The 21,281-nt window shown below is 48.3% G+C and overlaps 5 protein-coding genes across 6 annotated transcripts; 1 reads left to right on the top strand and 4 right to left on the bottom strand.

The window, feature by feature from the left end:
• Nucleotides 1-1,783: 1,783 nt before the first annotated feature.
• Nucleotides 1,784-2,851, bottom strand: Pmar_PMAR002276 (hypothetical protein; the record flags this gene model as incomplete). Its single annotated transcript, XM_002779832.1, has 9 exons — nt 1,784-1,854; nt 1,910-2,006; nt 2,055-2,122; nt 2,172-2,262; nt 2,323-2,364; nt 2,418-2,501; nt 2,548-2,625; nt 2,677-2,770; nt 2,823-2,851. 9 exons carry the CDS (start codon nt 2,849-2,851, stop codon nt 1,784-1,786), a joined length of 654 nt encoding a protein of 217 aa, XP_002779878.1.
• Nucleotides 2,852-4,813: 1,962 nt separating this feature from the next.
• Pmar_PMAR002275 (hypothetical protein) lies at nt 4,814-5,875 on the top strand (the record flags this gene model as incomplete). The annotated part of the gene is made up of 6 exons (XM_002779831.1): nt 4,814-4,882; nt 4,938-5,081; nt 5,129-5,211; nt 5,264-5,501; nt 5,549-5,713; nt 5,759-5,875. The coding sequence occupies 6 exons, from the start codon at nt 4,814-4,816 to the stop codon at nt 5,873-5,875; spliced, it is 816 nt and encodes a 271-aa protein (XP_002779877.1).
• Nucleotides 5,876-7,698: 1,823 nt separating this feature from the next.
• Pmar_PMAR002274 (hypothetical protein) lies at nt 7,699-12,180 on the bottom strand (the record flags this gene model as incomplete). The annotated part of the gene is made up of 15 exons (XM_002779830.1): nt 7,699-7,794; nt 7,845-7,950; nt 7,998-8,116; nt 8,162-8,283; nt 8,325-8,468; nt 9,413-9,474; nt 10,711-10,763; nt 10,817-11,027; nt 11,078-11,173; nt 11,219-11,331; nt 11,380-11,469; nt 11,521-11,651; nt 11,699-11,793; nt 11,845-11,968; nt 12,018-12,180. 15 exons carry the CDS (start codon nt 12,178-12,180, stop codon nt 7,699-7,701), a joined length of 1,725 nt encoding a protein of 574 aa, XP_002779876.1.
• A 1,534-nt stretch (nt 12,181-13,714) lies between these two features.
• On the bottom strand, nt 13,715-16,566 carry Pmar_PMAR002273 (hypothetical protein; the record flags this gene model as incomplete). Of its 2 annotated transcripts, XM_002779828.1 has the most annotated exons (17): nt 13,715-13,959; nt 14,008-14,134; nt 14,183-14,340; nt 14,394-14,452; nt 14,537-14,638; nt 14,686-14,744; nt 14,787-14,874; nt 14,928-15,046; nt 15,093-15,174; nt 15,231-15,310; nt 15,358-15,459; nt 15,513-15,567; nt 15,624-15,674; nt 15,723-15,816; nt 15,862-15,941; nt 15,990-16,099; nt 16,144-16,407. In XM_002779828.1, the coding sequence occupies 17 exons, from the start codon at nt 16,405-16,407 to the stop codon at nt 13,715-13,717; spliced, it is 1,875 nt and encodes a 624-aa protein (XP_002779874.1). The 2 variants fall into 2 exon arrangements, with proteins under 2 accessions (XP_002779874.1, XP_002779875.1); XM_002779829.1 differs by having other exon boundaries at nt 15,990-16,566.
• Nucleotides 16,567-16,661: 95 nt separating this feature from the next.
• Nucleotides 16,662-21,051, bottom strand: Pmar_PMAR002272 (hypothetical protein; the record flags this gene model as incomplete). Its single annotated transcript, XM_002779827.1, has 23 exons — nt 16,662-16,947; nt 17,001-17,083; nt 17,131-17,199; nt 17,245-17,390; nt 17,439-17,616; nt 17,672-17,913; nt 17,981-18,104; nt 18,162-18,301; nt 18,387-18,533; nt 18,584-18,679; nt 18,729-18,826; nt 18,882-18,987; nt 19,034-19,117; nt 19,166-19,289; nt 19,335-19,510; nt 19,569-19,690; nt 19,748-19,875; nt 19,928-20,158; nt 20,208-20,343; nt 20,411-20,442; nt 20,492-20,760; nt 20,802-20,915; nt 20,959-21,051. Coding segments are annotated over 23 exons (2,982 nt in total), but the record flags the coding sequence as incomplete, so codon positions are not given.
• Nucleotides 21,052-21,281: the final 230 nt, after the last annotated feature.

The following is a 21,281-nucleotide window of genomic DNA, read 5'->3' as shown; positions in this document are numbered from 1 at the left end:
AAGCGTTTCTGTCTCGTGCTTATTCCTCTCATGAACCTCGAAGGAGGCGTCATTGTGCGCCAGGTCCTTCAGGCCCGGCTTCCGCATGGACTACATCTTCTCAGAAATAATTTCGGGGAGGATGTTTCTGCGCAGCGTGAAGGATTCATTTACACATCATCACTCAATTCTAGCAGCACGAAGAATCTTCTGTGTAGATGGAACTCTAACCCGAAATCGATGTCCTTGTTTGTGAAATTGCATTCCTTAATCATGAAATTGATGTCTTTATTCGCGAAATTGATTTCCCTATTCGACTCTCATCGCTAAATTGATGTCCCTATCCGCGAAGGTGACCTCCTTATCCGCTTAATCGGTAGCCTAATCCGCCAAAAAGATTTCTGAAAGGTATAGAGCATCAACAATAGCCTCCCTTCAACACCATCGATGATACAAACTCTACATCACAGAAACTCCATGGACACTTTTATCATGTATTGATATCATTCCTCGCTCTACACTACTTCTTCCGTTTTGAAGCCGGGAGCCTCTCAAGGCAGCTCCCTGATTGAGCCCATCAACGGTATAGTGCAGCATTCAAGTGATGGGGTAGAAGAGCTAATAGATGACTAGACAGGGTCCATTACTCACTCGGACTACCATTGAGTAGGCATCTATAAGGACGCAGTGACGGGAGTGGCGATGATGGGGTTAAAAAGCACTTCGTGCGAAGAATTCTTGCTCGCCTATGCAAGGGGATATTATAGCCGTTCTCAAGTCTGCTCAATAGAGCGTGCAGACTCCGTGCTACACTTACTGCCATATCTAACTTATACCTCTCTGAGGAAAAGGAGGGACGATGCGTTGTAATCGACATGCACCTATAGTCTGGACCAGTCTACATGCTCTCAAGAATACACCAGTCAATGCATGAGTGTCTGACTTATGACCAGTGACCAGAACCGCAGTAACCGGAACATTGACAATGCTAGGAAGGATGCATATGGAGGATAGCGAGGACGAGGAGGTGGAGGGGTGACAGCACGACCAGTCGCTCGCACTCGAGCATAATAACAGCTAGTGGTTACAATGAAGCGCTGATCAGGACCCACAGCTTTACTCTGAATCTCTGAGCTCCCACCAGACATGCTCCCTCAACTTCTGCGTTGATTCAGCAGTGGACACCACAATAGTCCGTGCGATACCCAACGTACATCGTCAAATGTCAATCCGTTGCGCTGTGACAAATGATAGTGGTCTACGACGATGATTCGATGTGTCGGAATGGGACGCTATGCAAGGCCCCCCCAACCGTTCCATCGAGGGCCCACTCACCCGGGCCTGATAAAGGAGATATCCGCCTACCAAATGCCGACGCGCTCTCTTCTAGTGGTCCCCTCTCCACGCCCTCCTCCTCTGTCACGTTTGCAGTCTAACTCCTTGCTACCAAAGTACATACCTCGCCGAATCACTGAAACCCGACACGACAAGTTCGACCGCTATGGGCTAAGGGGGAGTGGCGCTCATCTGGCGGTACATCTCTCCTCTCCTCATACAACATAGCCTACAACGTTGAGCGTTGGGAATGGATACTCATACAATATATACATTCACTACACAATGGAATACTGATGATAGGTTACTAGTAACTGCTCTAGTTGAGTATTGATCACAACACAATGCCTGAGTACCACACACACAAGATCCCCTTGGTAAGGCACTAACTTATTAAAGCACCATGCACTACGACTACAACTATGATCACTTCCAGCTTCGGCTGATAAGACGACGACGAGCACCATAATTAGGTGAAGGGCGTATAGAGCCAGTCGTTGCCTCCACCAGCCTCTGGTATCGTCAATAGCATTGGTTTATCTATACATATTGCTATGCTGGTACAGCAAGGAAGGTAAGACACAACAAGGCTCACATCCAACACTCCCTGCCGCAGACATTATCGTCTCCTGTAGTGTGAGAATTGATGTCTCGAGATTGAACATTTCCCGCCCTAACTTTACCACACCAATCTGAAATAGACCGTATCAAGATGAACCGGGTTTATTGAAGCCTCCCACCTCGTGTGTATTAAGCGTCGATCTAGTTTCATCTCCCCATCTGAGCAGTCGAGCTTGAGCCCGGTCAACTGATCAGGGAGGCACTGTGCATATCCTGTTAGACTTGCCCCCACTTACGGTTGCCGGTCTGGTCTAATACGAACTTGGTCCACTTATCCATATTCAACAGCCATGCATCAAGACTGCTTATCCTATCGTTGAATTTAGACTGAGAAAGATATAACCATAAAGCATGTAACGCTAATGTCTGCCGTGGTATTGTTATTACCAAGTCAAGTTCCATCCTTCTCTTTACTTTGTTGGCAGTAGCCTATGACAGTACAGTGATGATTCCCCAACCCTGTCATCATCATCATCACTCACCACATCATCATTAACCTGCTCTGCTCCTGATATCATATCCCGTAGTAAATTGTTGAGCTCTACCGAGGCCTCGTTATTGGACACCTACCCAGTGGTCCACTCTGTCGTTTGTCCTCACCATACGGCTCACCAAGCATGCTTGTCGGCTCTTCTCATTGTTCTCCTGCTGTATTCGCGTCGACTGTATATTGTAATGGGTCCGGTTAAGCTAGAAAGAGAGCCAAATAAGCGGCTGTAATGAAGTGAGTCCAATCGGCACCTCGTCCCAATGGCCAGTCTCTATCCTCTGCACACCATGTAGTTGACTCCTTATTGATGTCTCAATGGTATCCAACCGTGCCGCCATACTATTCCTAAGAACACTCATAACATATCAACAACAACAAGCATAGTAGCTGGACTCACCCATTCTTCGCCAACTGTTCAGCAGTCATTAATACTGTCCCGGAGTCAGTAGTCGGGCTTGAGGCATTAGAGTCTGTATCGGTTGGTTGAACACTTAGGGACAGCTGACTGTTAGATACTGTGTTGACGAGATCAGCAAGGACGGCCCTAGAGGGATAGGAGGTGTCAACCGGAGACTGCGAATGACTCCAGCTTATTACATATCATCGCCACCTCCTCCCCTGCCTCCGTCTCCACTTGTCACGGCCTTGTTGGAAGAGAGGGTTATCGCTTTTACTGTCAGAAGGCTAGTCAGGTACATAAACACTCGATGGCATCTTCTTATGGCCCCAGGCCTACTCCGAGGCATACACAAGTAATGGCTGAGAGAGCAAACTCCATAAACGAGGCCATCCCATAACGCAGAAGTGAACTTGATAAGAAACATGAACGGTTAAGGGCTAGCTGCACTGGACTCCCCACATACATGACGAATGGAGAAGTCATGATGAATGATTTATCACGCCCGATATTATCTAGAGATCATGAAGAGCACGAAAGATACTGAAGACATACCATATCTCGGTCCTGACCATGTCGCATGTTTTCTCCCTGACTCCCCAGCAATCTGCTACGATTATGGTGATACTTCCCAACTCAGTACAACCTATATGCCATCATCAAGGTACGTCAGCTGGATAGATCCGCATTAGAGAGAGAACCTGTTCTTGATACCATGCCAGGTATATTAATAGTCATCGCTGATGGTACTCCGATCACTACAGCGATCAGTGCGTGCATGAGGTTGGCGCCTAGGTTGGCATCAACATCGACAACAATAAACGTTGGAAACCTCGATGTTATCAATTTCCGTTTCCGACAAGACCTAGACGCTTCTAATCGGGAGTCCAACTTGCCATCACAAGCGCTCTTACAAATGCTCCTCTGCACCCATCTCATCTCTGGTAGTTCCCTCTTAAACGTCCTCTAACGCCTCTGATGCTTTCTAACCCCTCAGAGATTCTCCAGACGATAAAGTTATATATATCATAGTATTTCGGCCTTGATCACCTACATCACGACCAACATAACGCCTATTACATAGCAGCAGCAGGTCATCACCTCCGCCCTTAACACAGAATTGGAACTTACAAACTGCTCGAACCATCATTTGACAATTCACTTAACTAACCAGTAAGAGTAAAATAATCCCATCAGCCCTCCCTCCACAGCCTCATGTATTGCCATATCCAACGCTAACGCCTGTAGAGTAGATACAGTCCTGTCTCCTTGGGCGGCAGCCTCCACATATCGTTATGACTAACATATAAGGCTCCCTCCTCCCATCATCGACGGAGGCAGACAGCCATGTACTACGAAGTCCACCCTACTCAAGCGTAGGTGGCGGCTTGATCCGCCTCAGAGGCTCTGCAGCTTCCTCTCCACCGACCAGCAACCTTAAACCAGAAAGGCCATCGAGCCAAGCAGAGCGAGTATTACTACTTTACCTAGTCAGATGCTGCTGAGCGTAACACACGGCGAATCGCACCGATCGCCCAAGTCTGACTTTTCGGGCGCGCGCTAAAATCTCCGCGCAGTTCTAAGTTGGAACAGCACAACATCTTCTCGATCAGTGGAAACACGGATAGAGGGGCGAAGGAACGAAAATCGACAATACGGGCAAACCCCAGCCACTCGGTGGAGGCGGATGGGTAAGTTTAATAAACCTTCCTCAGTCGAATGAGAAGGTTCGGTATTAGCCATGTATTTTCGTCGGAGCCTCAGTCGGGGCCGACCGAGCAGGAGGGACAGTCATTGTGTTAGAGGCTGCTGCCCTAGCAGTCCATCTGTTTAGCTTCGTTTCCTTCAAGTTTGTCCTTCATCGAGTGTGACCAGTGGTCTTGCTAACGGTTGGAGAGACTGATGACGATCGTGGTCATTTATATGTATTTTCGGAAGAGCACAAATGTCGTGGAAGTAGTTAGTTCCATTTTACATTCTATTATTTATATATGGGTGGCTGTTTCTCCTCTCTTCCCGGTCTTGATGATCCTGAGGTTGGCAAGCCTCACACTTTCAAGGTAGTATGCTCCACCGTATTCCCTCAACGTAAGTGCTCATTACAATCATGATCAGATTAAGAAGTCACAGGCTAGCCCTGATTCCAGAAACTTCGAAGTTTTCAATGAGAACGATGAACAATGGCTTTTGATCAAGTCGGATAGCGACTTCAGTGATCCTACTCCCAACTTCTCCCTTGTTAACAAGGAGCGTGAACACGTACTATACAGTGTTCTGTCCGTAGTTCTTTATTGGTTTTTCTCTAGGTGCTGGGTAAGTGCGAAATTGGTATAGAAAACGTCGTCTGTGCGAAGGATGTGGATTGGGACGGCTCCGACGACTCCAAGAGGTAATGTGCTTTATTCTTGAACCGTTTGTATCATACGTGGCTACCCCTTCAGTGATGAGTCAAAGGACTCCATGTTCGATTTCGACGAAAGTGAGCTCAAGGTTAAGCTCCGTTGGAAGATCAAGCGTTCTGCCAAGTTCTCCGACGAGGACGGTCGTGAGTTCGCTACTGTCGGCTTGCAAATGAAGGGCATATCGAAGTGTGAGGTTGAAGTTGACGAGGAGAAGGATAAGGAAAGCGATGAGGATTGGGATGCTACTGCTAAGGTTAAGAACGTCTGCTACACTCTGGTAAGATGAAAGCTTCCCGACCATGTGTGTTTATATTATGATATTAGTCTATCGATGGCAAAGACTATGACGTGACTGTTGAGAAGGGTAACTGGGAGCACTGGGATCGCACGTGGAAGGTGGATAACATGTTCAATGTGGAATACAAGCAGAATGATGGTGCTGATGAGGTTATCGTTAAGACCACTGATCTTGAAGGCAACCCCGGGCATGTAAGCACTCAATAGTAGCAGTTCTTTTCTGACCATTATTTTCAGGATCTTCTCATCGCCTTCGCCATGAGCGAATTTATGCATCCATGCCGTCAGCTTACTAAGCTTAACCAAGCGGCTGTTCAGATTGGAAGGAACGCTATGATGCAGCATCGCAACTAGACGTGTAACGGCAGTTGCAGCCGTTACTAGTCGATCATAATATATTCATTATTTTTCGACCTTTTCACCAGCGATACGTAGCAGGTTTTTCTTCGCTTCGCGATATTCCAACAACAGTAGTAACTAGAATAGTCATAACCATTATTTACGTTCCTAACAGTGTATTCACTCAGTCTTGACACGAAACATTGTTTCGAGGAAGAGTTGAATTACTGAGATTAGTTGGTAGTGGTCAATGCTATCTGTGGAGTTGCAAAGAGGGGCGTGGCGTTAATCTGTTACCGAGTAGAAAATAGCTCGGGAAAAAGAAATGCGTGTTCTTCTAGAAATTGTGATGTAGGTCTTACGCTGCGCGTATAATTGAGACTTCCTCACTATGTAGTGCAAATGCCGATGGCTTTGGTCGCCGATCTAGTACGCAAGTCGCAGATCTAAGTCATAATGTCTTTACTATAAATGAGTCGATGATGAGCACAACGTTCATACAAAGCCTTTAGATTGAATAAACTTCTTCTCGAAATATTGTGCGCATGTCTACTTCCTGCCGGTCCTCGCTAGATAATGAATGAACTTGGTTGCCGCCATTGTACCTGGATTCAAAGGATAACAGAGCATTCTATCCAACCTGCGACCCACCAGCTGCATAGGCTAACACAATTATCTCCCAGGTGAAATTAGAATACGACGACGACTGTGGCGCATCTAGAAAGTACCAAGATGATCACTTTACCCAGAGTGGGGGAGTCACCTTCATCCTCTGCCCTACCACTTGCGACCCAGTGATTATGGAACATACCCTAGATATGAAGGACTTCCATTCACTGCTAGATGTTGGTTTATTACGTGTATGATGAAGGAATTGATGACGAGATATAGAAGGACATTGGCTCCACAATGCTCGAGGAAGTCGATAACATGGGAGACCTGTAGATGAATGTGGAGCGGATTCAGAATCCTGTTCATTGTTACCGTTGGAATGTCCTTCATGAAGGCAGCGATAAACATAGAGATTATGAGCACGGAATGGGAGAGAACTCCCCACGCCAGAATAACTTTGTAGTTCCTGAACACGTTTGTGATAGTTCCCCCTGTCCACAGTGATACCACTCACATAGGAAACCTGACGTAGCCATTCCAGTCGAGATATTCCCAGTCAACTTGAGGATTCTTGGCGAGAGGTGTTAGAAAAGCCAGCTCCACCTATGAATAATGAGAAGGCCATGCTTTACATGGTGATAGCAATGGCGCCGTTACTAGCAATAGCAGGGCAAAAGCAGCTAGGTATGGTGGGAAGTTGTCTTGACGGTGGGTGCCAGAAGTGGCGGGCGACGGAAGGCCGCTTTCATTGTCGACTTGGGATGGAGTAGAGACTTCACTCAGGTCATCAAGAGCTTGGGAGCTCGGGAGATGCGAACGGCGGGATATGTCCGATGCTGCCAGATGAAAGGCCATTAATACATGTACACAAACGCTCTCCTCACCTCGAGGGAGGCCTCCCGAGTATTCTAATAGTAACTGGCTGACGATGCAGCCGAAATTGAAGTAGAACATATACGGTATGGCTGGAAATCTGGTGGCTCGGAATTTCAAGGGACGACAGCCCACGAAGAGGCCCAAATACCTGTTGACCATACAACTCGGCTAGAGGACATCATCCCATAGTCTTACCTTTCTCCGATGGTATCACAGTGAGTCAAGTGGTAAGTGCTGAGGACAAGTGGCCAACCAAGAAGGAATGCAAACAGTACCAGACGCGCTAGAGGCCTCTGGTGACGATACCGCCTGAAAGTTGGCATTCTGATGACAGCTCGAAGGTGTGAGTCTCACATAGAGAAGGCAATGATGGGCTTAGTAGAGAGGAATCCCATGAGGAGCTCCAGGGGGAAGGCGGCCAGGAAATCCCAGTATACAGTAGAGAGCTGAACAGGAAACGATATGCATGAGATCCAGACACAGTGTGTTGCAGCACCGTTATAAGCTCGATAATCTCCCTCATAGCAGGCATGTGGTCCGCCACCGATAAGCTGAATGTAATGTTCATGAATATTAAAGCCAGAAAGACGAGGCCGACCGATCTGCAATAGGCACATGACCAAGTTTAGGTGAAGGGAGATGGAGGTACCGGAAGACTCTGGTAAGGGTAGTGGAGAGCGGCCTATTCTTGGTATTCACTAAGTAGCTTCTATAACACATAAAACCATAAGCTGTAGAGAAGCAGGTCATATCGAGGGAGCAAGCCGCCTAAGAGCCAACAGGTGAAGGGGAAAGGGTGTTGACCCTCATGACTTTAGAGAAGATGTGCATGACGGGCCAATGGGTCATATCCATACCAACATGAAAGGATGATCTGGTATGTTCAACCAGCATGAAAGTAATGAACCAGCCCTTGAAAATGTCGATGCCAGAGCCTGGCAGCAGAAGCATCGTGGTCGCATCATCACTGGCTCACTCTTACTGACGAAACGCTCGAAGTCTTCACGATTTCGCCAAGGCCTGGTACTCAGCCAAGCGAAGGCACCCTTTTGACCTTTCTTGGTTATGGTAACTTGCTTCCTCAATAGCATTTGATCATCAGAATCTTCGCCGCTCACACCTGTAAGATTCAGCAGTGTTTGAAGACGCGACTATGAGTGCTCGATTGCCCACGCTGACGAATCCTATTGCTGTCATGAATGATTCCCGTCGTTGGGAATTGAGTCATAAGATGTTCAACGGGTTTATAGGAAGATGGTCGAAGCACAGCAACGGTTGGTCGGATGGCGAGTAGCGCTGACAGAAGCGAAGTCAGAAGGTGAGTATCACACCCATCATTAACAACATAAGCTGTGTGAATCAACTGATAAGCTTCCATGACGATTATCATGAGTGACCCTCAGCGAGCAGCGCCTTGTCGTAGCCCGGATTACGAGCCCACTGCATGACCAAACATCTCTCTGAGACGGGCCCGATGTCGATGCTCAATACCCAAGCTTTGTACCCAACGGTATCATTCGAGACGACCCATAGAGGATACATTTCCTAATGTAGCTCTTCTTATTTATCTCACCCGACCACTGTAACCGAGCATTGCAGGTTCATTCTGAGGCGTGTGACTCACGAAAGGTAAATCAGCCGTCGATAACTTGTTCACCTACCTCAGGTAGGCTACCTGTACAGCTTCCAGATGCCCAGGGAGCCATGTTGGGGTACGGCAGTGTCTCTCTCTTGCACCAAACGAGAGAATACTCGACACATGATGACAAGCCCGCCGACTGTACACACGTGTACATTGCTATATGTATGCAGCTTAATCATACATTTATCCGTTCTTCCTAGCTCGACCGCCCTTGCAATTAACCTCCTCCCTGCTTCATTCGTATCATACAGTGTGGAGTCATGGCACCATTGAACCCCGCTTCCCGGCAGCCACAACTGGTCGCGTGGACGGATACACGGAGACCAATAGAGCAAAGTTGATGTGAGATACCGAAGCTGCATGCTCATGTCATGCATGGCTACATACTCATACAGGAGCGAGATAGAGTGCTTCTAACTCACTAAGAATCGTCGGTCTCTTCGACCTTATAATGGTACCCATCATAGCGAATGAAGGCCAATACCTAATAACCGGGTATAGTCTGTTCAGGCGACGTAGCGAAAAGGACAAGATTGAATCACACTTCGATGAAGTTGGCGACAAATAACCACGATCCACCCAAGAACTCTGACTACGACCCCTCCAGGATCTCCTCTGCCGGACGTCTTCCATCTCTATATCCGATTCCGATAGACACACAACGGAATGCACCAACATTCGTGTACCGGAATGTCTAGCAACCAGTCAGGCGTTCTTCATTTCCTCTAAGTGAAACGCGCGAGCGAAGACGATGTTCTCATATCATCTACATCTAGTCTGTGACGAGGTGGTGGCACGATGATTCCGACCTTGCTGCTGCCCTTTCTGTAGCTCCGCCCGATAACAGTGTCCTCCGACATACTCCCAAGATTGGTTACTATGGGGGTGAAATCCTCGGTCGCTCAACGCATACAGGATATACATCTGCCCGCCCATGTTGAACTCCCACTGCATTCGGAATGACCTACATCTTTTCTGAGTGATGTCCCGACCCCCTTAATAAACTATAAGGTTTACGATCCGCCACATCGCAGGTGGCTATGATACTCAGGCCGACCTACAGCCGGATGGCATGTACTGAGCTCAGAAGTTGACCTGTGTAGTAGAGTACTCGTCTCAACTGCGGCTACAGAGATTTACCAATCGGGGATGGGCTATGAACCATCGGAGTCAACCTTAGTAAATTGACAAATTCAACAAGCGTAGGTCACGCAGTAAGTCGTAATACATCGAAGTGTCATGACAACTGATAATCTCAAATGAGCAGCATTCGAACATCACCCGAATTGTAGAGCAATAATCCACTGTTTAGGCAGATGAACGAATAAGATGATAATCGCTTACCTTCCAATGAACAAATTATATGTCGGACCGATCGAGAGAATCGGCCGTGATAAGGTCACCAGTGTATAACGTAGTACTCGCTTACACGAGGAATAAAATTGAAATTGTCCACCGTTCGAGCAATTCCCATGAGGGTGCAACTGCCCGATGATATGGACATCAATGACTTAGAGTTGCCGATCATCCGGAACCTCTCTGCGCGGATGTCGGTGACTATGGGTGGGCTGTCGTGGTGGTAGACCAACATCTAACCTGTACAACGAGCCTTCACCAAAACGCCCATTCCCTCGACTGGACAGAGGACGCCGGGACGGCATGAGCGAGGGATCCCTGGAGCAAACATCAGGAATCGAAGGCGAGCTGTAGAGCAGCCTACCCAACAGCTGGTCTAGAGCGAGGTTGGCCGAAGGATGTGATGTCCATCGAATCCTGCAACGGCGGGCCTCAACAGTGAGAGCAGCCCTAACTTAACAGTAACCTACTTCAACCTCCTTGATCTCGTTGTAGACATCTGGTCGGTGGCTTTCCGCGACTGTAGAAGCGGCGCCGCCAGAAGAGTCGCTTGAGACGGCGGCGGCATGCAGATGGTGGCGAACATCAAGTCTGCCACCATGTCTCGAGAGCAACCTCGTATTCTTTAGTCGTAGCCGGGAAGAGAGATTGAAGTTCATCTTGGGCACTTTCGGAAGGGGTCTGAGCGCAGTGAGTGACTCGAGCTTATTCGAATAGGTCAGCGACCTCACCTCAGGATGAAGAGCTTGCCAGGGTGTCGAGGGACTGCACTCAATACCTCCGGAGACACCGGGTGGGCCATGATGTTTGCTACCAAATCGGTGAACCTGTCGCGATGGGTCAGTTCATTCTAATCAATACGTTCGACTCACCGCTTCAGAGTGATATTCATATCCCAATTGAGGACCTTAAGAATACCCATCTGAAGTCGGAGATACTCACTTCTGGTGTGCGCATTTGAGCTGTACTGTCCCATAATATGAACCTTACACATAGGAGTCGACATGGACATGGTAACTATTAATACTCCCACCGGATGTACGAAGTTATCCTCCCACATCTTCTCAGCCAGCAGCATGCAGCAAACCCATAAAGATCTCCATGAGGTGTGGTGCAAATGGACCTGTATCCACCAACATAATATAACCAATACACTATACTAAGGCAGGACTACCAAACCCTTGTCAATCAAGCGGATGAAATAGTCCAGACCGGCTACAACGGTGGCGACAGAGAAGCAGCACCGTTGAGTCATCTTTAAAACGAATGCCGCATCACTGTGGAAGGGCGGTACTCGAGGATTGCCTGAAACCATAGCAATAAGCCAAAACGACAAGTCGCAGACAGCATACCGGCAACTTCGGCCTTAGTTACTGCAAACCTGCATTCGAACGGATTGTTCGCCAGCTGCTCATCACTGGTCTTAGCCGAGTGGACCAAGGATACCCTAGGTAAACTTGGATGAAGAGCAGAATAGCAGTCAGACAGTCCTGCCTACAGCTTCTGAGTGTAGCGCAGCATAAATGCCCTCTCAACGCCTTCAGAGGCATCCGAGAAAAGTGAGGAATTGAACTCAGGGAGTAGCTCAGCATAGCGGGTTACATCGTAAATGGGCAGGAAGTCTGAGGGGCAAGCCGCAGTGATCGAAGACCATCGTTGACGCCAACTTACTCGGCTGACCATTCTGCACGAACCGGTCCGGTGGTCTCGCAGCAGCAGCGGCTACCGGGGTGTTGATCTCCGAGGACTCAGTAGGCGACCCCGAACTGTCCGTAGTAGCTCGCCGCAGCCCACGCTGGATCCCATGGTATGAACGGCAGAAGAGGTTGAACATTGAGGTGTTCAACAACACTGTGCAAGCAGGATTGATAAAGAGGTTTAATTTGAGAGTGCCTTCAGAACAAAGAGCGCCGTTATTGCATATTGCCCGAAACGGATTTTCCAACGAATCGCGCACGCCCCAGATGCGGGCACCATCGCGCGTGGCCGCTGTTCTCCATACTTTCGAGGTCTGTAGTGTTGCCAGCAATGTAACTGGCCGTTACTGTAGCATCAGACGCTGCATCCTGGTGTAGTGGCTGCTCGCTGTCTACCTGTGGACGCCAGTGACCCACACAGTAGCACCATTTGGAGTGTTCTCTGCCGAAGCATTGAGCCTCCTAGAGAAGCTGCGAGGTCAAGCAGATAATTTTGGCATAGACTGGACTGTTACAGTCACTGTAATACCGTCCATGATAGAAGTGGCTCTGATGTAGACTCTCTTACAATGCGCGTTCAAGCTCCACGTAATGTCGTTCTAAGTATGCTGAACACAGTCCATTAGATATCCGGCTCTAGCTGGATGATGTTCCTGAACACGTCCCTGATGGGACTGAGGTTGTGTTGCCAACACTGTGTTGGTGAGAGTAGTTTTGACACGTTGCCTATGCCACGCTCATAGTGGCATACACTGCGCTGAATAAACTACACGCTATTCATCATTTGCTATGATATGAATGGGCTGAGTTGCGCTGTCGTGGCGTAGGCTATTTCCTTATCGTTATCGTAAGAGGCTAATGAAGCGATAAGCGGATAGCAAGTTTACGGTAAAGCCATCCTTCCCTTCTGGAAGTAGTCATCTACTTAGCTCTTTGAAGTATTGAGTTATCACTATTTGGACATCGATTTAAGTACCAGTCAACGCTGCAATCACTACAACCACGTACGTCCACGAGTGCGCAACAATCGAGAATACTCAGAACAATAAATACAGTTTTTCAAACATGAACATATCAATGAAACTCATCATTCCATACTGTAGTTTTTGGAGACCAGCTCTGTCCATTGAATACGCTGACACCGCCGATAAGCGCCACTGTTCTCAAACCGTGCTCGCTCTTCTCGCTCTCTGTTCCTTTCAAATACCTAACAACATAGACGAGGGCAACAAGGACGCCAAATGACATGTGTTTCCACGATATGCTAAAGTAGCTCATCATCAGCTTGGTGCAATAATATCCACATCATCGAGTTCTCCTGGGGTTCTTACGGCTGGTGAAGTGGCCATAGCCTCAATTGCTTACATCTACAACAGATACAAGAGTGAGACCATATGCACTAACACGGAATCTTGGATAGACTGGAGACCACAAACACGCAGATACTTCTGCTAGAGAGAGGGTACACGGTGGTGATAGGCTACTCAAGACGAAAGTTATTCATAGGATACTGATGAAAGGCAGGCACAATGCTGAGATGTGCAGTAGAGAGACGGTGATGGGCAATGGTGACAGCACGGGTGATGCAGCTGTTATTGGGGACGATAATAGGATAGTGAATTAATTACTATATTGGCAGTTCCAGTAAGGTTAACATCATCATGAGAACAGTCACGTAACACTACTAACATTGCTAGACGAGGAGTTCTCCTTCTCATCCTCGACGGTGGAGGACTTGGGCATCTTAGACCGTAACCCATCGACCTCCTCCGACCCGGTCACTGCCTCACTAGCCTGCTCGCGGCTACGTTTAGAGGGATGTCCAGCAGGGTGGTTCTTGGAGGGCTCACTGACTCCTGCAGCCGCGTCAGCTGTCGGATGATGACACAGCACCAATTTAGACTTGGGTAAACGTCCTGAGTATCATACACATTACTACCGGCAGGAGAATCTCTATAACTCACTTTTCCGTGTAACGGATGGCCCAGACTTAGATCTCGCCGTAGTGCTAATGCCCGCTGACTGAACAGCTAATGGTGCAATCGGGCTTGTATCGGTCTCCCGCCTCCTGGTACGATGGTGGGGTGGATCCTGAGGTTAGGTATTCGTGAGTTAAATTCACAACAAAAACGGCTCTACCTTAATGATGGTCGTCGGTGGCGTAGAAGAAGTATGCTGAGACGGAGATGGGCTGTTTATAACGGCTTCTGGTACAGGTTCCACAAAGCTAGGTAGGAGGGATAGTGTATCCTGAGTACTGTGGACGGCAGGATCCTCCATATCCAATACCCATATGTCTAACAGTAAAGATAATAGCTGGGGTCAATAGGATAAGGAGAAGGAGTAGTACTCTCATAGCCAGGGCATGGCGAACCATCAAGGCCGGAGTACGCTTTCAATGTGATGTATCTGATTACGATAGTCCGACAATTTTCCTCTTTTTCTTCCTGCTGTTGCTGTTGCTATTAGTACCCAACCTTGTTGTCTTCATACCTGGTCTCATACGAGACCTGTCTCTTGAGTATCTGCTTGGGGAAGTCCTCACCCCCATGACGGGCCTTCTCAGCCTCATACTCTCTAATGGCACGCTCGTACCTGAGTGACTTACATACTATACCTCTGACTACTAGGGTAAGCATTACGCATCCACACTGAGGTTGGCCATCCTCTTGGGGCCTCTCTCACCACTATCAATCATAACCTGAGTAGTCTGCCTAGTTGCCGGTCCCTCACCCAGGCCTACTGTCTCTTCAGAGGACTCCATCTTGCTTCTGTCCTCAGAGGAGTCTCCTTGGGGTAAGAGGCGTTCCTCTTCTAACGAGGGGAACTCCCTAAAGTTCATAGGTATTTAGATAGCACTGCTGTTACAAAGAGCTCTGCCTACTTCACGAGCTCTGCAGGTGTCTTCTTGTCCAGTTCTGATATATTACCTACCTTACGCCATCTCCTCACCCATCGTGTCTGATCCTTGTTGAGATAAGTGATCTCGCTGATATAAGCAGCCTAAGGATGATAATAATAACTGTGCAACCACTGCACGAGGCCTCACCTTAGCTGCCTCCTTGCTCCCACAGGTCACCTCGGGGAGCTGGCATATCTCCTCCCATGACCGTAATACTCGGACCTTATGCCTGATGGAGTATAGCAGTAAACATGACGATATCATCTAGCAGTGGCATGTCCTTACTGAACCCTCTTAGTACTGAGCCCCTCCACGACAGTTGGGCCCCAGAGCCTCGAGATGGCCCCTTGTACACAGCGGAAGACCTGACTGGCATATGACCGTCACATTAGGCCCTCATCATGGCATAGACCTCCTCGACTTTATCGTCAAAGTTTTCCTTAGTATCCACAACAAACACATTCTGACCAGTGTGGGTGACGAAATCCCTGCCGAGCTTATCTGCCTCTGCTGCCTAAACAGTAATCTCTAGCCTTTCTTTAATAGCCCCCCTGCAAGTATACTGACCTGAGAGGGTGTGTGAAAGCGTGATTCATTCGTGCTACCAGCACCATAAGAGTAACTAACGAGAAGCACAAGCTCTAGTGTTGTGGCAAGGAGGATGTGATCTACGCTTACAACTGAGGACGATCGACTGCAGCTGATGTCATGTGTATGACAACATCGTATCTAAGATGGACTATGAGCATCACCATCCTGGACTGGTACTATCCATACCTATCGAAGAGTTCCTTATCCGTATAGATATTATTAGAGTTCCGAACTTTCTCCCACTCCTCATCAGTACAAAATGTCCTACCATCAAAGGCACCTAAGAGGATTCCTACGGGCCTAGCGATACTACTACTACGTCTACCTCGGTCAAGTATGATAACCCTATCATCCTCTCGTAGACGACATAAAGAGGTTATATTATCCTCCTGCTCTATCTGGGCCCTAGATATGTCGAACTACCTTCAGATAGGATAGTTTGTCTCCTACTACTTCAGCATTATCCTTTGAAATTCAATATGTTTCCAAGTATGCCTCCAAGAGGGCTCATAGCCACCCATCTTGTCTATCAAGGGTGTGGCATTCTCTCCTATCAACGTTACCTGCCCTCCACATCCTTTCACTGGAGTATCCCTGGCCTCATCACCTGCAAGCCTCTATGCACGAGTCGGTTCCTGAGCTTGGTGAGAGCCGTAGACTTGCCGCCACCAGGCCCTCCGGTAAGGACTATTTTACACAACCTTCCCCCAATAGTCGAGGCTGCTGCTGTCGTCGAAGTAAGAGCGGCTGTCCCAGCAGTAACACTGTTCATATCAGACGAGTTACTGATCGTTGGTATGATGAAGATGGTTATGGAACCAGAAGACAAACTGATGACTAGATCAATATCGACCGAGTAGCGCTTATCCATTATCGTTGCGACAGTGTACTCCACATCGTACTGCAAGGGCTACAAGTGTTCCCTACTAGGGAGCCCCAGTAGAGGCTGTGAGGCTGCTGCCTTACTACAGCCTTACTTACTACTATACTAGCGGGCGTGCCATATTGAAATTAACACCCTGTATATACTGAATATACACCAGTTAGGGTATCTATCCAAGCTCATCATGTTTAGTGTTGACTGAACACTGTACGTCCACATGGACCAGGAAACCCAGTGCGTAATATAACGTATAACGCGACGATAGAGTAGTATCATAAGCAACAGTAACTATGATGATAACAGTGGTAGAAGATACAAAGCAATAATGACGATAGTTATCATCACTTGTGCAAGTCAATGGTCGTACTAGCGGCCTCCATAGACTTGTAAAGTTCTTATGACTCGAGAGTTGTTTCATCAGAATCTGCCCATGGCCTTATCAGCTGCATTAGCCTTCTTCCTCTTGCCTCCCTTGCTGCCCCCACTACCACCACCTCCCCCGGAAGGTCCTCCCTTCTTTACAAGCAGCTTAAGACCACACTTGCTACAAGTGTCGCTCTGAGGCTCGTTATGCTGCTCACAGTGGGGACACTTCCAGCCTGGGAGCTCCGGCTCATGGGACTGCTTGGGTGCATTCTTGGTAGGTCGGACGAGCAAAGGGTATCTGCCTATGACGGTGAGAGGTATTGTAGATATATGCAAAAACTCCACCTTCTCTCGAGGCCTTTCATCCTTTCTATGTCCTTCCTAGCCTTACCACCAGCGTTCCATTGCGATGACCTATCAGTGATGGAGCATGACCAGTAATACCAATATGTATGTTACTTAGGCTTTGGTTGTATCTTAGGCAGCTCAGGGAAGGCCTCAGGATCCGCCAATCGGGCTGGATTCCGAGTAGCCCAGAGACCCTGCTGTCTAGTGTTGGAAGATGATGATGATGAACTACTAGATGTGATGGCATGGGCAGCGGACTGATAATAGAGTCGATGACTAAGAGGTGATGCCCCTACTGCTACTACCAGTGTAGGGTAGTTTCCTCCTCCTCCTCCCTTGGTCCGAGGTTGCTGTCCATTGTAGGTGGTACGAACTATAGGCTTAGTGCCAGGTAATAGGGGGAACTCCTGGTAGGAGTATCGATCATCGACCCCCCTCTCAATACCTCTACTCTGTAGTCTACCTGCCGCTAGATGAATGTATCTATCAACATGGATACATCAGGGCTCAGCAGCAGTACGATGAGTAGGATGCTTACGTAGACATATAGCAGAGTTCCAGCATGTTGAATCGCTCATGGAGGACCCTCCTTGCCTGCTGTACAAACTCATCCCAGCCCTTCTGCAGTTCAGCTGCTGATGCTGCAGCAGCCTCCTCTGCCTCCCTACGACGGCTAGGATCCCGATACTCATATTCCTCTTCCACCTCCTCATCACTACTCGTCGGCACAGTGGGCCGAGGGGTTAGTAAACGGTATGCTAGGGGACGCAGACCAATAACCTGACGTTAGTGATGATGCCCTCAGTAGCTCCGACGATGACGACGACGACGAAGACCTTGCTACTACCATTTCGGCATTGGCCCAGGATAGGTCCTTTCTGGATCCAACCACAGCTAGCAACTGATTCCTCATCTCTGCGAGAGTATCCGTCTGTATACCATCGATCTGCTGCACACTCTGCACCAATTTACTAAACGGATAAATACTACGCCGTCGATGATGAGGAGGAGGAGGAGGAGTAGCCTACGTGTATTGTTTGGGAGGTATGACCTCGTCCACTTCGCCGAGATCAGCATCTAACACTGCCATCAGTGCTTTAATGAAGCTTGGTCGTTTATGAGGGCCGGCAAGTAGACCATCAGGGATGGGAACCGGAGTATCAGGTAACTGATACAAACTACCATCTACCACTCTTACAAGATGATCTGGTCTACACGATACGAGGATGTATCAAAAGAGTGGTATGCCTTACTTTCACTGTAGGAGGCTGAGATGAGCCCCTGCTAGTCACACTAGCCGTGCTACGGGGTTGTGGAGATATACTCCGGGCCTGTCGCTCGTGTTCCAACCTAGTGGATTCTAGTATAGCATCACCACCATACACTTGCATACGCTCAACCTGGCCAGAAGCCAGTGCTGATGATGATAGCAGTGTACACTAATCCCTACGAGCCTATCTCTTAGACCCTTGATCGGTAATAGAAGTACCATTGCTGCACACAGCTGGGCTCCCTTCTGCATACCACCCTCAGCTAGGCTGAACACCTAATGAGCAACAATTAGTATCCTCTGCTTGTCCAGTAGTAATGGTCACCTCAGCCGCTGTCTCTACGAAGTAATCCAAGGCCTCGTCGCTCTGCTCTTTCCGCATTTCCATGGCCGCATCCTTAAGATGGTGTAAGTTGATATCACCTAAGCCGCGGGAGCAGGATCGCATACACGTTGCCGAGCCTCATTGACGACCTACCAAGAGCCACCCTACATGCCTTCATCAATTCTGCGTTCTTGTTCTTGAATAGAACCCCATTGACTCGGCCCAACCCATCTGGATCGGTTTCTATAATCCTTACTGCCTATGGAGGGACACTAAAGATGTCGCAACACACGTACTGCCGTCACCTCGAGAATCAGGACCCTCCTCCCACGTTCCATAAGGTCTTCTTCCTCCTCTTCCTCATCAGCTACCGCGGGTCCCTCTTGCCTCTGTCAGATGGAATGTCGACGTTACCCACAAGGTGGTGATCTCCTTACATCAGAGATAATGCCACCAGGAGCAGCATTAGGTAAAGCAGTGTTGTCCGCATCGATGATGGAGCATGTCCGAGGCTTGGGCAAAGAGGGTTCAGGGATCTCCCCATGCCAGTTAGGGTCATACCTCGTCACAACGGTAATATGCCTCTCGTCACGCTATTATGATTACCTATGGCCGTCCTTTCGAGAGGGATATCGCTTCTTGATCCTCTTAGGATCAGATGCCTCATTCTGGTCATCTTCCTCATCAGAAGTCACAGCATTGAGAGCAGCATACTCCTGACCCAAGGCAGTGCTCTCATCGGGGCCATTGTAGAACTGTCTTGGGGGCTTGCAGAATTTAACCTTACCAACCACAGACCATCGAAAGAAGGAAGAAGGATAAGCAAAAGCATAGTAGTACATTGTAGTTCTCAGCAGTATCCGGATTGGGATTGTCATCGCGCTGACCAGGCTTGCGAGATCTCCCACCACTGGTACCGAGGTCTAACCGTAGGTTGGCCCTCTTCTCAGCTCGGGACATCACTGATTGATGCCAGGATCATAACTCCTATAGGGCAGATAGCGTAGTAGTAGTAGTACCTCCGAAATTGGTATGCTCGGTAACCTCATGTATCTTGAGGTCATCGTCTGTCTTGAATACCACAAACCTCTTGGCTAGACAATCATTATGTTCACAGGGGTAATGGGCGGCCGAGAAATGAGCGTATCTAAAGGAGGATAGTAAAGTAGCAGAGACTACCAAGTCATTGGTAGTATTACAATGCAAAGTAATCCTTGTAATACTCATTACGCCATCCCATGCTCTCACAGAGATGACAGGTAAAATGATTCTTCCTCATATGGGTCTTAAGCTGATCAGCCGAGTAGAAACGGTGATCATTCCTCCCTGAGGGGTTGCAGAAGTCACAGGAAGGATGATTGTCCACGGGTGGTCTTAGATCAGGATCTCCGTGACGACAGTGACGATCGATATCAGCTCCATGGTTGAGCCTAACCACATGATGCACTGCTGGTTCCACTGTGATGGGAGGCACCCTACGTGGTGTATAGATATTGCTCTAGTATGAAGACATCTCTCTCATTGAGGCATATTGTACAGAAGTCTCGGGAATGTTGCTTCCGAAGATGTGTACGAAGATCTCCTAGAGTATGGAATGCCTGAGGGACCTCATATACTTTTCACCGTAAACCACCATGCTATTACCCATTTATCCTCTCTCTCAGCCTCAGTAGATCCATCACCATCCCAGCTGGTACAGAACCCACAGCGATACCTGACCAACAGCGATCCTCAACCTTCACTGCGTATACTACAAGACTTACTGTCTTATCATGTGGAATATTTTCTGGATCCTTTTGTCACCATAGTAGATATCGACTTGTTCCTTATCCCTGATAACTAACCTCTTCTTAGATGCAATAAGGTCATTGATTGAAAGGCTAGGATCGTATTGATCTCGGTGTACCAATACTAGAGTGTCGAGTTCTTCCTTGCACATAGGGCAGGAACGGTCATTCAACAACCATCGAAGGCGCAATGCACACAGCCAACATATACTGTGATGACCACAATGTCCAACTGCTACATAGATCTGTATCAGAATGAGAGGACTACAGATAGAGGATGTATTACTAGCTTCTCCATGCATAATGAGCATTCCTCATCTATCTTATCGATACTGTCGGCCTTGATAGGTTCGTGTAGGACTAGACTGCCGGCGAAGGATAGTGGTGGGGGCATATCGATCTAATAAGAGTATGTACCAATACAACAGGTCACTCAATTCTACCTTCTGTGTTCCGCCGCCCTTCTTCCTACTAGACTCCCCCCTATCATAATCAGGATCATATCGGTCCCTATCATCTCGGCCTTTACCCTTGCCCTTACCACCATAGCGTCCCTTGCCATGGTAGGCCCGATGATGAGTCTGATGATGATCCTCCCCCTCCTGACCCCTTCTCTCCCCTTTGCCGTGATAGGCTCGACGTCTCGGTGCCTCATCATCTACTGGGTATGAGCGTTCCGCCGCCGACTCTTCTCGACGATCACCAACATGGTTATCATCATCATTATCGTGGTCATGTTGGTCCTCACCACCATGGTGTCCCCGAC

This window comes from Perkinsus marinus (genome assembly GCF_000006405.1).
Source record: "Perkinsus marinus ATCC 50983 genomic scaffold scf_1104296945236, whole genome shotgun sequence".
Lineage (NCBI taxonomy): Eukaryota > Perkinsozoa > Perkinsida > Perkinsidae > Perkinsus > Perkinsus marinus.
The sequence above is the reverse complement of the archived record's forward strand: the minus strand, read 5'-3'. Positions and strand labels throughout refer to the sequence as shown.